Source organism: Chelonia mydas, chromosome 11 (assembly GCF_015237465.2).
Source record: "Chelonia mydas isolate rCheMyd1 chromosome 11, rCheMyd1.pri.v2, whole genome shotgun sequence".
Classification (NCBI taxonomy): Eukaryota; Metazoa; Chordata; order Testudines; family Cheloniidae; genus Chelonia; species Chelonia mydas.
The window spans coordinates 57,648,432-57,662,359 of NC_051251.2; the positions used below are offsets into that span (position 1 = coordinate 57,648,432).

At 44.8% G+C, this 13,928-nt stretch overlaps 1 protein-coding gene across 2 annotated transcripts; it reads left to right on the plus strand.

Moving 5' to 3' along the window:
• The first annotated feature begins 2,380 nt into the window (after positions 1–2,380).
• On the plus strand, positions 2,381–11,346 carry C11H2orf69 (chromosome 11 C2orf69 homolog). 2 transcript variants are annotated; one of them, XM_043525482.1, is made up of 3 exons: positions 2,482–2,851; positions 6,220–6,284; positions 7,259–11,346. In XM_043525482.1, exons 1-3 carry the CDS (start codon positions 2,497–2,499, stop codon positions 8,090–8,092), a joined length of 1,254 nt encoding a protein of 417 aa, XP_043381417.1. In that variant the 5' UTR covers positions 2,482–2,496; the 3' UTR covers positions 8,093–11,346. The 2 variants fall into 2 exon arrangements, with proteins under 2 accessions (XP_037768648.1, XP_043381417.1); XM_037912720.2 differs by lacking the exon at positions 6,220–6,284 and having other exon boundaries at positions 2,381–2,851.
• Positions 11,347–13,928: the final 2,582 nt, after the last annotated feature.

Below are 13,928 nucleotides of genomic sequence, written 5' to 3' on the forward strand. Positions count from 1 at the left end.
CTCTTGAAAGGATCCTCTGTGCTATCTGTCACCCCTCCCCCTCCCCAAACACAGAGAAGCCTCACTAATATGTTATGTTCTATGCCTTCCATGCCCTGGCGGGGAACATTTGTCTGTAACAGAGTCCTCAAAAGGCCAGGTGGCGTAGTGGCATACACTCTAGCATACCCCTAGGACTGCCTCCCTGGATCACTTCCTACCATCTCCCCCTATATCTGCAAGCCCAACATGAGATAGAAAAAGACAAGTGAACCTTCAGCCCCAATTGGCCTCAGTCGGCCGACTTCATCCTCACATGGAGGCTTCTTCAGCACGTTTCTTCAGGAGCCCTCAGGATAAATAGGTCCATCTTCCTCCCTTATCTCAGCTGAGTTGCTCCCTTTTAAACTTCATCTCCATCTGCACATGCTCTGCAGGTTTGGATGGTTGGGGCTATCTGAGCTGAGTATTGTCCTTTAATCCTTTTGGGCCAGTGTGGGGTTTGGCCATCCCATTACATTGTTCCCTATTAATTTAACAAATTTCAAAATGTCTTAGGCTAGGCTGGGGCTCCTAATGGCCACACATTGTCAGCACCAGCCCCCTCTCCTATCAGCCAGCCAGATAGGAAGCTAACCTCCAACAATCAAATTAACCCAATACTATGATTTTTCCATCAGTGGGGAGGCAGAAGCAGACATTCCCCACTTCTGTCTCCTTGTGGTTGGCCAAATCTCAGAATGGGGCTAATTTCAGGCTTCCCACGCAGTCGTGATTTACACAGGGACTTAACATCGTAACATAGCAGCTCAACAAGGTATTATTTGAACTCAGTACTATCACTCTGCATGACATTTATTTTTCAGCATGTGGCCATGACATCACATTGAGACATGCAACAATTTTTGCATAGTGCCATGATATCTTGACATCATGCTCATTTCACAAGGCACTGCAACACTGCATCAGAATGCAGCACTGTGACATCATCCTATGTTAACATGGTGCTGCTGTGACATCATCCTATGTAACTCAGCACTGGGCTGTGATGCCAGCCTGCTTCAACACAGCCCTGTGGCAAGGCACCGAGACGTGGTGCTCCTGAAAGGCAGCCCCGCGAGGCTGGTTATGGTGCTGTTACCCCAAAATCTCTGTAAGGAATAATAAGGAGGTGACATATACAACAGGTTCGACTCCTACCAGCATCTATCAACTGGGAGAATTAGAAATCTGTGTGCCTCCCACCCATGTTGCATTGAAATAAAGGACAGAAAAAATATAACCTTAAACAGAAAGAAGATTTATGAAGGGATAGATACAACTGGGGGAAGATTCACTATGGGGAACACTACAAATACTCACAAATAGATTCTAACAAGGGGCATAAAGCGCAGACCCTTAAACTGTCCCTTGGTTAAACTAATAAATGCCCGAAAAATAATTACTGTCTCTCTCCTAGCTGCAGGAGAAGGGCACCGACAACTGATGGTTCGTCTCAGGATCCCTGGAACATCAGAGGATCTGGCGCTCTACTGCCAAAGCAGGAGATCAACAGATCTGAGCTGATAGCAAAGCCTTCACTGGATCCTTTGGTGGATTACAGGAGTCAGGTAAGTATCAGAGTCCTTGACAGATGTTAGTAGCCGGAGTCTCGATCCGATGCCGCGCAAAGAACCTGGACATGGCTGCCTCGATGGTGGACAGCGCCTGCGTCACCACTGACAGTCCCTTGTACGCTCTCTGTGGTGCACATTCCTGAGGCGCACGCTGACAGGCCCTGCTCCCAACCGGTTCCAGCCCGTTCCCTGTCCCTCAGGTTCCGTGAGGGAAGCAGAGTTTTGGCGGGAAAATGCCATGAAGAAACGGTACCAAGACGGAGTTCAAACCCTTCCTATCATATGCACCATCTTGAATTTCTAAACTCCATTTCTAATTGCAGCAACATTCATAACGGAATCTGACCATGTACCAAAATCACCTTACAGTGCCATTTAAAGCCAGCCCCATTGCTTTGCATTGCGATGCGGAACCAGGCTCTGCCAATGCAGCACTGCAGCGGGCCCGGGCGGGCAGGCTGGGCCCGCCCTGGGCCTGGCTGCAGGGTCAGCAATGGGCAGTTACCTGCGCTTTTACATGCGCGGCCTCATCCCTCAGCAGGGAGCCGTTATAACCGTTGCTAATAGGGTGAACAGGCAGCAAATGTGAAAAAACGGGAGAAGGGCTGGGGGGGGGTAATAGGAGCCTATATAAGAAACAGACCCCAAAATCGGGACGGTCCCGATAAAATCAGGACATCCGGTCACCCTAGCTGCGAAACGTCTGGGACATGAGCAGGACCTCTGCGCATGCGTATCGCTGGCCCCCGTCATCCCTCTCTCGCGTTGGTCTTTCCCCTGTTCCATTTCCAAGAAGACGCGGGAAGAGAAACCGCCAATAGGGGGAGAGCTCCCCCAGACCACGCCCCGAACTCTAGGCCTCGCCCCCTCCGTTCCGGCGGCACCGCCCCTCGGCTCGCGCATGCGCGGTAGGCAGGCGGCAGGTGTGGCCTGGTGCTGCGGGGCTGCTGGCTCCTATGAGCAGGCGCTGGCGCTGCTCGCCCGCCGCCACCGCGGTGCTGAGGGGCCTGGTCGGCTCGGCCTTCCTCTGCCTGGCCAGGGCCATGAGCCAGTGCCGAGCCCCGGCGACCTGCGGGGCGGGGCCCGCGGGCGGTGGCGGCGGCTCCTCCTCCGCCCGCCTCAGCCCCCCTTGGCTGCGGCTGCCGCAGGTGCCGGGCGCCGACCCCTGCCGGACCAACGACCTGTTGCTGCTGCTGCCGCCGGAGCAGCCGCAGCCGCCTCGGCATCATGTCGTCTATTTCCCGGGGGACGTGCAGGTACCTGCCCGGCGGGCGGGGAGATGGGCCGGGGGGGGGCCGCTGCCCCGGGCTCTTCCCTCCCCCAGTGCAAACTCATGGGGGCGGGGAGGCGGAGGTGGGGCCGCCTCCTGCCCCCCCCCAGGGAGGAGGAGGAGGAGGGGGGCAGACCAGCTGCCCCATCTGTGTTCTCCCCCATAGAGCCCCGGGGGGGGGGCTAACCTGCTGCCCCAGGTGTGTTCTCCCCCATAGAGCCCCGGGGGGGGGGGGCTAACCTGCTGCCCCAGGTGTGCTCTCCCCCATAGAGCCCCGGGGGGGGGGAGGCTAACCTGCTGCCCCAGGTGTGCTCTCCCCCATAGAGCCCCGGGGGGGGAGGCTAACCTGCTGCCCCAGGTGTGCTCTCCCCCATAGAGCCCCGGGGGGGGAGGCTAACCTGCTGCCCCAGGTGTGTTCTCCCCCATAGAGCCCCGGGGGGGGGGGCTAACCTGCTGCCCCAGGTGTGTTCTCCCCCATAGAGCCCCGGGGGGGGGCTAACCTGCTGCCCCAGGTGTGTTCTCCCCCATAGAGCCCCGTGTGGGGGGGGTAACCTGCTGCCCCAGGTGTGTTCTCCCCCATAGAGCCCCGTGTGGGGGGGGTAACCTGCTGCCCCAGGTGTGTTCTCCCCCATAGAGCCCCGTGTGGGGGGGGTAACCTGCTGCCCCAGGTGTGTTCTCCCCCCATAGAGCCCCGTGTGGGGGGGTAACCTGCTGCCCCAGGTGTGTTCTCCCCCCATAGAGCCCCGTGGGGGGGGGTAACCTGCTGCCCCAGGTGTGTTCTCCCCCATAGAGCCCCGTGTGGGGGGGGTAACCTGCTGCCCCAGGTGTGTTCTCCCCCATAGAGCCCCGTGTGGGGGGGGTAACCTGCTGCCCCAGGTGTGTTCTCCCCCATAGAGCCCCGTGTGGGGGGGGTAACCTGCTGCCCCAGGTGTGTTCTCCCCCATACAGCCCCGTGGGGGGGGGGGGGTAACCTGCTGCCCCAGGTGTGTTCTCCCTGTACTAATAAAAGCCAAGTTAAACTAACTATTGCAAGGAGTGCAGAGTTTTGTTATGTTATATTGGGGCATTTTCAGATTTGCTTAGCGTGCTGCTCTCCTAGCTCCTGTCAGTGTGTCCATTAGAAACAGTTAATACCCACAGCAGGTGTTAATACAATGCAGGAAGCTAAAGGCATGCTGTCAAGTGGGACACTTGGGAATGTTGCTGCTGTTTGGGCAGGATAGTGTCCCTAGCCTCTCTTTGCCAGAAGCTGGGAAGGGGTGATGGGATGGATCACTTGATGATTACCTGTTCTGTTCATTCCCTCTGGGGCACCTGACATTGGCCACTGTAGGAATACAGGATACTGGGCTAGATGGACCTTTGGTCTGACCCACTATGGCCGTTCTTGTGGCTAGCATTATAAAAATGCTGCTAGAGAGAAATACAGTCCTGTCCATTAGCGTGGAATATCAGTGTGCTTATCTTACATAGTATGCATTACAACTCAATGTTTAAATATATTGTGTGCTTGGATCTATTGGGAGCTACTTACATTTGGATACAGTGAGAGTTACTGTTGGATACAATTAAGTAGGGTGAAAGTCAATGCCTGATTTGTTTCATCTCAATGTAGTGTGTGCACTACAGTTCTGGTTAGAGTAAACAGCTACTTATTGTACAATTGAATTGGTTTATTAGTGTGAAAATAGATTTTGCTAAGATGTGTGTATGGAAATTATTTTTTAAAAATTAGTAAAACAATATTGGTGTGAAATCAAGCGGTCAAAAGTTAAGTTTGCTCTAGAATGTTAGCAATTTACACATACATTATCAGCAGTAATATAATCTAATGAGAAACAGGACATGGTCAATCTCAAACTGTTGAGCAGCATTAGCTCCTGTATCTTCTGGCTCTTGAGTGCTTGGTTTCTCAGCTCTAACATTCAGTTAACAGGGGGTGGGGGCAGGGCATAGATCAGCATTCATGTTGGGCTCCCTGTCAGTGCCTGGGCAAGCTAAAGATCCAATTAGCAGACCAAATTCGGTGATGCACCCTGGTCACATGGCACTTGAGGCACGTTGCACATATGCTAAGAAGTTAACTCTGACAGTTACTCCCCATGCATTAATGCATTATAAAATGTTAAGTCTAGCTATTTAGATTTGGAAGCTAACAAGCTACACAAGTGAAGTTTATAAACTGCTTGAACCAGGGCAAGTAGGCTTGTTCTTTCACAGAAACACTTACCTAAATCCAGTCATTAATGTTTCTTGGCTTGAAAGTTCTTGACACTGACATCAATAATTGAGATGTTCAGTTACAGTAACTTCTGTAGTTACTTATTGTGGCAGTTGGGAGCATTTGAGTGGTTTACAGTCACTAACAAATTCATACTCACAACATATTTCTGAGGTTGTGAAATATTATTTATTGCACAGATGGGGAACTGAGACTCAGACTGAGGCCCTGATCCTGCAAAGGCTTACCCATGTGTTTAGTGTTGTCTCTGAGTAGTCCTATTGACTTCAAAAAGAAAAGGAGTACTTGTGGCACCTTAGAGACTAAGAAATTTATTTGCATGCATCCGATGAAGTCAGCTGTAGCTCACGAAAGCTTATGCTCAAATAAATTCCTTAGTCTTTAAGGTGCCACAAGTACTCCTGTTCTTTTTGCAGATACAGACTAACACGGCTGCTACTCTGACTTCAGTATTTCTATGGTGAAGAAAGCAGAAGAGTAACTTTTTGTTAGGGAAAAAAACCCCTTTTCCTCCTTCATAACCAGCATGAAGCGCAAAAACTGCACAAACACAATTTTATCTTACTTTTTAACCTTTTAAGGTTTGTGACTGTGCAAAGAAGCATAGACTTTGTCCTCTGTAAACTAGGTATGGCTTATCAAGATTTGTGTGTCATTTCTCTTGCATTATCCTTCATGAAAAGCTAATCAGTTCTATTCCATTAATAGAAATAGGACTGTGGAACACCACCCATAGTTCTCAGAGTTCTTTTTGTTTGCAGTATTAGCAAGGTGGATATAAGTGGACTGCATTAACATCTTAAAATGAAATGAGACTGATGATGTCTTTGATTAGTTTCCTGTGCATTTTTTATACTTAAAGTGATGTTACATTTTAAGTTTTAAGGCAAAACTATAATGGTGAATTAGTATTTTTGTGAGGCTGAATATAATTTAATTTAATCTGTAGTCTACAGAATCTTAGCCTTTTGAAGTGGGAATTCACCAGAACACAATAAATATCAACACTTGGAGACTGAATGTTGTATTTGGGTAATATTTTGCTATAATGTGTGCAGTGAGCAATATCTTTTCTTTAAGACTTGTTTAAGTTTACATATTTTACTTATCAGAAAAAAAACACATGCTTCCCATTTGGAGATTAACCTCATCCTGTGATCCTGGGTCAGGGGTGAAAGTAAGTTAGAGGACTTAGGGGTAGGCCAGAGTCCTGAGCAGGGGGCGTGGCCTCAACCGGAAGAGGCAGGGTCTTAAATCCCCGGGCCCTTTAAATCTTGATTTAAAGGGCCAGGGCTCCAGCTGCGGTAGTGGCGGCTGGGAGCCCGGGGCCCTTTAAATCACCCCTGAGCTGCCAGCTGCAGAGGTGGCTGGGAGCCCTGGGACTTGGGGGTGATTTAAAGGGCCCAGGGCTCCAGCTGCTGCTACTGCAGCGGAGCCCCGGGCCCTTTAAATCACTGAGGAGCCCTGGGGGCTCCCGGCTGCCACCGCTAACCCGGGGCTCTGGGCTCTGGCAGAGCTTTAAAGGGCCTGGGGCTCCGCTGCGGTAGCAGCTGCCTGAGCCCTGCTGCCCGAGCCCTGGGGTAGCAGTGGCCGGGCTCCATCGGGGATTTAAAGGACCCCGGGGCTCCAGCTGTTGCTACTGCCCTGGTCCTTTAAATGCCCACTGGAGCCCCACCGCGGCTATCCCAGGGCTTTGGCAGCAGGGCTTGGGCAGGGATTTAAAGGGCTGGGGCAGTAGCGGTGGCTGGAGCTCCGGGGTTCTTTAAATCCCTGCCAGATCCTGCCCACCCCTACCCCGGACAGCAGGGCTCAGGCGGGGATTTAAAGGACCCCGGGGCAGTAGCAGCGGCTGGAGCTCTGGGGCCCTTTAAATTCCCGCTGCCACTACCCCAGGGCTTTAAATTGCCCTCTCGGAAAGCCAGTCCTGGTACGGTGCACCGGCTTACTTTCACCTCTGTCCTGGGTGTTGAATGTCTCAAAGACATACTTTTTGAAAGACAATCATGTATCCCTCTCTAGCAGCCAGACATAGCCCTTTCCATAAGTACTTGTGCTAGAGAGTCTGAAACAAACCGAGAGTTAAACCTTTGCTCACCAGAAACACTGCACTCTTACACCATAGTAATGTATTGTCTGTCTTGTTTCTTTCAGAACTATCGTGACGTTATGGTCTGCCATCCAGAAAACTTTCAATGGGAGTGCTGGAGTTTAGAAAACATTGCTACCATACTCGCTCACCGATTCCCTAATAGTTATGTTTGGGTTGTAAAATGTTCCCGTATGCATCTGCACAAATTCAGCTGCTATGATAATTTTGTGGCAAGCAATTTGTTTGGAGCACCAGAACACAGCAGTGACTTTGGAGCTTTCACACACCTTCATGCATTGCTAGTTAATGCATTCAGTGTCACCCAGAACATTTTGCTGTCCCAAAAGAGTATGTATAGTTTCAACAAGGATGCAACGATAGCTGTTTGTAAATCAAAATCAGTTCCTACTACAAATGGCTGTCCAGCGTCAGAGAGAGAGAGAAATTGGGAACATTCTGATAATTCTGCTATGAATTTTGGTACACCATCTGTTATAGGTGATGCATCATTTACCTTGATTGGCTTCAGTAAAGGTTGTGTGGTTTTGAACCAGCTGCTTTATGAATTAAAAGAAGCTAAAAATGACAAGAACACAGATGCCTTTATAAAAAATATAAGAGCATTTTACTGGCTGGATGGTGGTCACTCTGGAGGAAGCAATACTTGGGTTACTGACCCTGAAGTGTTGAAAGAATTTGCAGAGACAGGAATTGCAGTTCATGCTCATGTTACACCTTACCAAGTGTTTGATACAATGAGGTCATGGATTGGGAAGGAGCACAAGAAATTTGTGCAGATTCTTGAAGAATTTGGTGTGCAAGTAGATAAACTGCTTCATTTTGCAGATGAAGTCCCTTCCTTAGATAACCACTTCAGAGTTCATGAAGTATTTTGAGACTTTGAATACACATCCGTGTACTGTATTCTTTGCAAAAGCACTTTTGACATAAGTCTTGTAGTGTTGACTTACCTTTTGTTTTGCGCTGACGGTCTCTACAGAAGAATACTAAATCCATTATAGCGTGTTAATCTGTGTATATATATAAATTCATGTAGTGTAAGAAGGGGCTTGGCAAGAGAGCCTGTATGCCTGTGCTGATATTCCTATAACAAGAGGGAGCGTATGACTCTTGGAAAAAAGTAACAACTGTCCATATATAGATGTATTTTTCAACATAACAGGTGGACATTTTTGTGTAAAATATTTGTATTTAATCTGAAGCTGATTTCTGTGGCCAAAATTTTCAACCCTGCTGCTGCCTGAAGTTAGGCTCCGAAGTCATATATTGCTGTCAGTAGGAGTTGTAGGTGCTCAGTACCTCTGAATGTCAGGCCACTTTAATTGGAAACCTAGTTTTGACCTCTTCCAGTAGAAGACAGCAATCTTTTAGCTTTCTGGGATAACGGAAAAAATGATAGTTGGCACAGTCTTGGTTATATACTTCAATGCAAATTGTACTATTTGGATAGTTTAAATCTGCTAGTTCTGTAACTTTCCGTAAATGAAGCAAAAGTACAAATGACATTTACGTCTGGAATAATGGTGCCAATCTATTCTTCCTAATAGCCACAGAAAGGGTAAGGTGCTTATGAAGTTCCATTAACTAATTGCTAACCATCTGCCAGCGAGTAGCCTTTCATTTGGGGACTAGAGAATATTAAACATATAGGTATAATTTTTAAAATGACCAAGAATGCTTTCTAGTGTTTAGTTTACTATTGTTTCAACATTCCCTTGTCATATTGAGGCTTGACTAACTTTTACAACTCGTATGCTTTGACCATAACCGTTACCTGTGAGGTGTGTCAATCCAGTTGCACCTGAAACTGTTGGGCCCTTTTTGAAATTTTGTAACAAATGGCTGTTCATCTAAATCAAGCCATGAAATATATTTTATGCTGGTATATATTGCACGTTATGTGGTAAATTCTAGAACATGTTCTTAATTTCACAAGAATTTTGAAAGATAAGTTTGTAGAACCATGATTGTTAGTATACTGCACACACAAAAAAGCTATATAGCTGTATTTTCAGAAGCATAATTTTCTATGCAACTTTTTTCTGACCAAAGTGCAAAACTAGACAAGTACAAAGGATGCTGTCAGCTAGTGTAGGCACAAAATTTGAATGTATTTCAAAACTACAAGATGGGTGAGGGATTGAATCTGTTGCCTTACATGTCTCTTTCGTGTTTATCCAGGCGATAAATGAATCTTGGAAGCTTGGAAAATCATAACCCTAAAGATAGCCACAGCTGTTGATGGACTAATGGTTGTTTGAAAAAATATTTTTGTCTAGAGTGTAAAAACAATTGAGTTACAACAACCCTTGGTTGTGAATATGGAACTACCAAAAGTTAGTGTGGGTCTACTTTGAAAAGTGATAATGTACAAATTGCACCATACTCAACTCGTTTCTTAATGGGGGTTATATCTGCTTGCTGAGGGGACAGTTTTTACTTTTTCCTCCTTTTAGCTCTACAATGCTGAAAGAAGGAGCAGGATTCTTTTTTCCTCATGCATCATCACACAATTGTTTAATTTCCACTCAACCTCCAGTGGTCTTGCACACGGGTAGCTCTGAGGTTATATGGATGTCAAACATAATTCAGCATGGACATATCTTACTGGTGGTGGTGTGCAAGAATGAAAAATCCCAGCTAGACTCCAGAGAAATCTTTTTTACTTAGCGCAATTGATATGGAAGCAAGTGAAAAACATTGCACACTAAATACCATGTTTTACAGAGCCACTTTTCAGAGTAAAACTACCTGTTAAGGTTAAATCTGAGGCTTAAATGTTTGCTCATGAGTGAACAAAAAATTAGCCTATTCAGTAATTATAGATTAAAGTGCTTTAAACAATGGAGAAAATTATAGCATATAGTATATAAAATGAATTCATAATCATTAAACTTTCCACAAGGATGTGATATCCAGCTTCTGCTGCTGTTCAAGTTTCATTGGAAGCTTTAGCCAGCACTACCCCTTGACCATCTTTTCAATACATTTTTTACAACCCTTCTTTATATACACATTCCAAAATAGAGGATTATCCCTGGTAGCACTCTTAACTACACAAGAAGTGGGAATCAGGGTTTTTCTATTTGAAATATATGCTTTAAAGACAACAAAGCACACATTTTGTAGACTGTTTAATAAAAATCGACCAATTGAGAGGTCTTAAGCAAATCATCCACGCTTAGACTGAAAAATACATCTTATGCTCCTTACTGGTCTGGTGTGTGTGTAGTGAAGAAACTTTTCCAAAGTTGTGCAGATATTAATCTTGGTACACAAAGAAAAGAGAATTGTCTAATCTGTAATAGGCACATTTCAAAACAATATTCAGTGCTAGCCAAAGTGGAAAGTTTCACTTTTAAGAGGATATTACAAACTTGTGAGAAGAGCTATTTATACTGTTTGGCAGTGCTCTCAAGGTGTCTGGATGGTTGTCCTAAGTAAATCGGAATAATCAGTACAACAGAAGTGGCTTACAGTAGTCGGTACATTTGATCATATTATAGTTTCCATCTTTAAGAGTGGTTCTCGTTCTAAGATTTACTATTTGTCCCTATTTTTTTCATTTGAAATATTTTGGCTGTTGTATTTTCACTTTCTCTAGCCAGTTGCAGTGTTCTATTGGACTGTGCCTCTCATTCACTTCAGTGCATGCTAAAAATAATATGTGCAAACATTATGGAAAGTAAATAAATATTTTTATGGGGGAACCACCTCAGTGTGAATGTAAAAACTAACTGTATTAAACAAGGAATCTGCAGTTAAGTGGCATGAGGTATACTTTATTGTGGATTTCTGGAAATCTGTGTTTATGTACTGCTTATATCGAGTGTTGTCAAAGTGGCTTACTTAAGAAAGGCATAAGACGGTCTGCTGTTTGTCGTGAGGGACAGTAAAATATTTCTCCTCACTGTATATAGTAGAATGCCCTTTAGAACAAGACTCAGCTCTGTGAAACTGTCAAGGTTCCTCATTACCTATTTAGTGTAGAAGTGTGTATACTTTTAAATCTCTGGAACCTTCACTATAGCAATTTTTTTATCCCCCTTTGTTTTACTGATACAGCATCAACATGTAAGGATATGTGTAAAAATACTGCTAAAACATTAAATTTGAACACTTATTTGTATTTGTATCCACTTAATTATTCCATCTTTTATTTAACAAATACTCTAAAAGTGACTGACTAAACCATAAAACAGTCAAGGATTCTATTAGTGCTTTATACAAGTGTAAATGTAACAGTGTAGGTTTGTACTAAAACTGAATTTAAATTATGGTGGAATTGTGGTACGGCAGGTTAAGCAGTGAAACTATACTACTTTGTTCTACGGTAACCGTTTAAAGAGAAAAGCTACCTTATGAGAAGTGGTCAGATAATTAACCAGTGTACAGCAGTACAGGCATTTTGATAATTTAGATACTATTTCTAAATACTGTAATATACATTGCAGGCCCCTTGCAGTGTTCCCACGCGTGCCTCCCCCCCCTTGGGTTCCCTAACTGGGTCTTGGTTTTTCTCCCTACCCCTGCTCTGCCCTGGGCTCTCCATCATACCTTCCTTGTTCAGCCATTCCCAGTTTCCACCTACCACACACAGTGGATTCTTCAGCTCAGTCTTTTTAGCTCAGTGTCTTTGAATGCCTCGTTTCTGATTTTGTGGCAGTGTGGATAAAGTTTCAGATCTACTTTCTCTACCATTTATTTTGTATACTGTTGTCATATCCCTCCTCTGTCTCTTCTAAACAGTCCCAATCTTTTCAATTTCTTTATGGAAGACTGTCTGTCCAAGGAATTCTCCGGCTGTACACGCTTTGTGGATTGGGGGAAGGAGGAGTATGGAAGTGTGTAATCACAGATCTATAGGCCTAGTCCCAACCCCTGCAAACTGGGCTTCATCACATGTAGGGGTTGTGCAGTCTCTGCACTGCAGATAGGGCCTTCTGCAGCTGCTGCATGAGTACACTCATTCTTACTGCTAGCATGAAGTAGTGCTGACAGTTCACTGCTGCTGTAGCTCACTACTAGACTGACAAGATACCCAGTCTAATCCTACCTCTGTTCTGCTACCAGGACCCAGAGGGGGCTATTTACAAGATGAAATCTTAATTCATTTTAGCTTAGCCATGCTACTTATCTCTTATCTTTCCTCCATAAACACCCACAAGACTGCTTACCTCACAGTATGTACTTTTAAAGAGATGCATTCAGTTTTCAGGAAAATACACACGGGGTGGGAATATAATGGTGCTGTCTTGTCCTGGGTGCTTAAGTTTATCCTTGTGTTTCTGTTTTGTTCCTCTGCATCCATTTTTCTAGCAATCCTGAGTAATTTTTTTTTGAGAGAAGGGTGGTTATATTCCCTTTCATATCGTATTTTTTATGATATCTCAGTATAGCCCAAAAGGTTATTGATTTAAGCAAAATGAAAAATCTTCCCTTTTGGCCAGACATGATAGAATTATGGCAAAACAAGAGTCAACCTCAACAAATGGTGATACATCGGGGGCGGGAAATTACCTGAGAATTTGGATTGCGTGCTGATACTAAAGAACCCTGGAGAGAGTTTTGATCTTTACTTGCAAACAGCATAATGTCTCCAGTGACCTGCTTGTGTAGCAAGTTTGATGCACCAGAAGTTCAAAATAATGGCCTTAGTAAATCCATTTACATGTCATCAACTGGGAACCAAAAATCGTGATTGCTTTTTATCTTTTCAAAGAACCCTAGGTTTTTGTGATCTGTGATTACCTTAGTTTGCTTACTGCTAAATTTAGCTCATTTTGTACCTTACCTATTCCAAACAAAACTCAAGTGGAGAGAGACCACAGTACAAATATAATTGCCCTTCTTAATGTTTAAAAGGAAGCATCTTTGTGAAAGATGCGTTTGAAAAAATGTCCTCCTCTAACACTCTCCCCCTTCCTTCATGTTCTCTTGGGGGAGGTACCGTGAGTTTATTGAACTGAAATAGAGGATTAACGAGATCAGAGCTTAGATGTGAGAGCTGTAAGCAGAGATCAAGAGGAGGTTCCTCACTGTGCCAGCTTTCCAGGATGGGGTTTTCCACACCAGCTTCATACAAGGAAGCAAAGTCCTGAGTGGAGTGGGTGAGCTGGGATTTTTTGAAAATAGTTGTGCCTTTCATTTGCCTGGTATGAGGTTTTGTTTTTTTATTCTTCTCCAGCTGATAATAAAATGTTTTCCCATCATATCTGAATTGTAAAGGGACACAGTTAAAAGTAAAAAGAAAAGGAGTACTTGTGGCACCTTAGAGACTAACCAATTCTAAGGTGCCACAAGTACTTCTTTTCTTTTTGCGAATACAGACTAACACGGCTGCTACTCTGAAACCAGTTAAAAGTAAAATATATTTGAGTCCCTCTGAGAACAAACTCTGTGCATCTCATATTAAACAAGAGATTCACTTTGGTTATTTCCTCAAATCTTGTCCTGATATTTCAGAAATTATGTAATTGAAGCTACTGCATCCTTTGCTGTTTTCCTGTTCAAGAAACATGCCATGTATACAGTATAAATACTTTACTGGATGAACTCAGAAAACCTTGATTCATAATGTTAAAAAAGGAGTTAGCCCTAAATCACATTCCCAATGTTGTTAGCTAGACTGAATACATAGTTCAGAACTGAGTGTTCATCTTTTTTATTTTAATTCAAATGTGATGTAAAAGTTACTGTTTCCAAAAATTG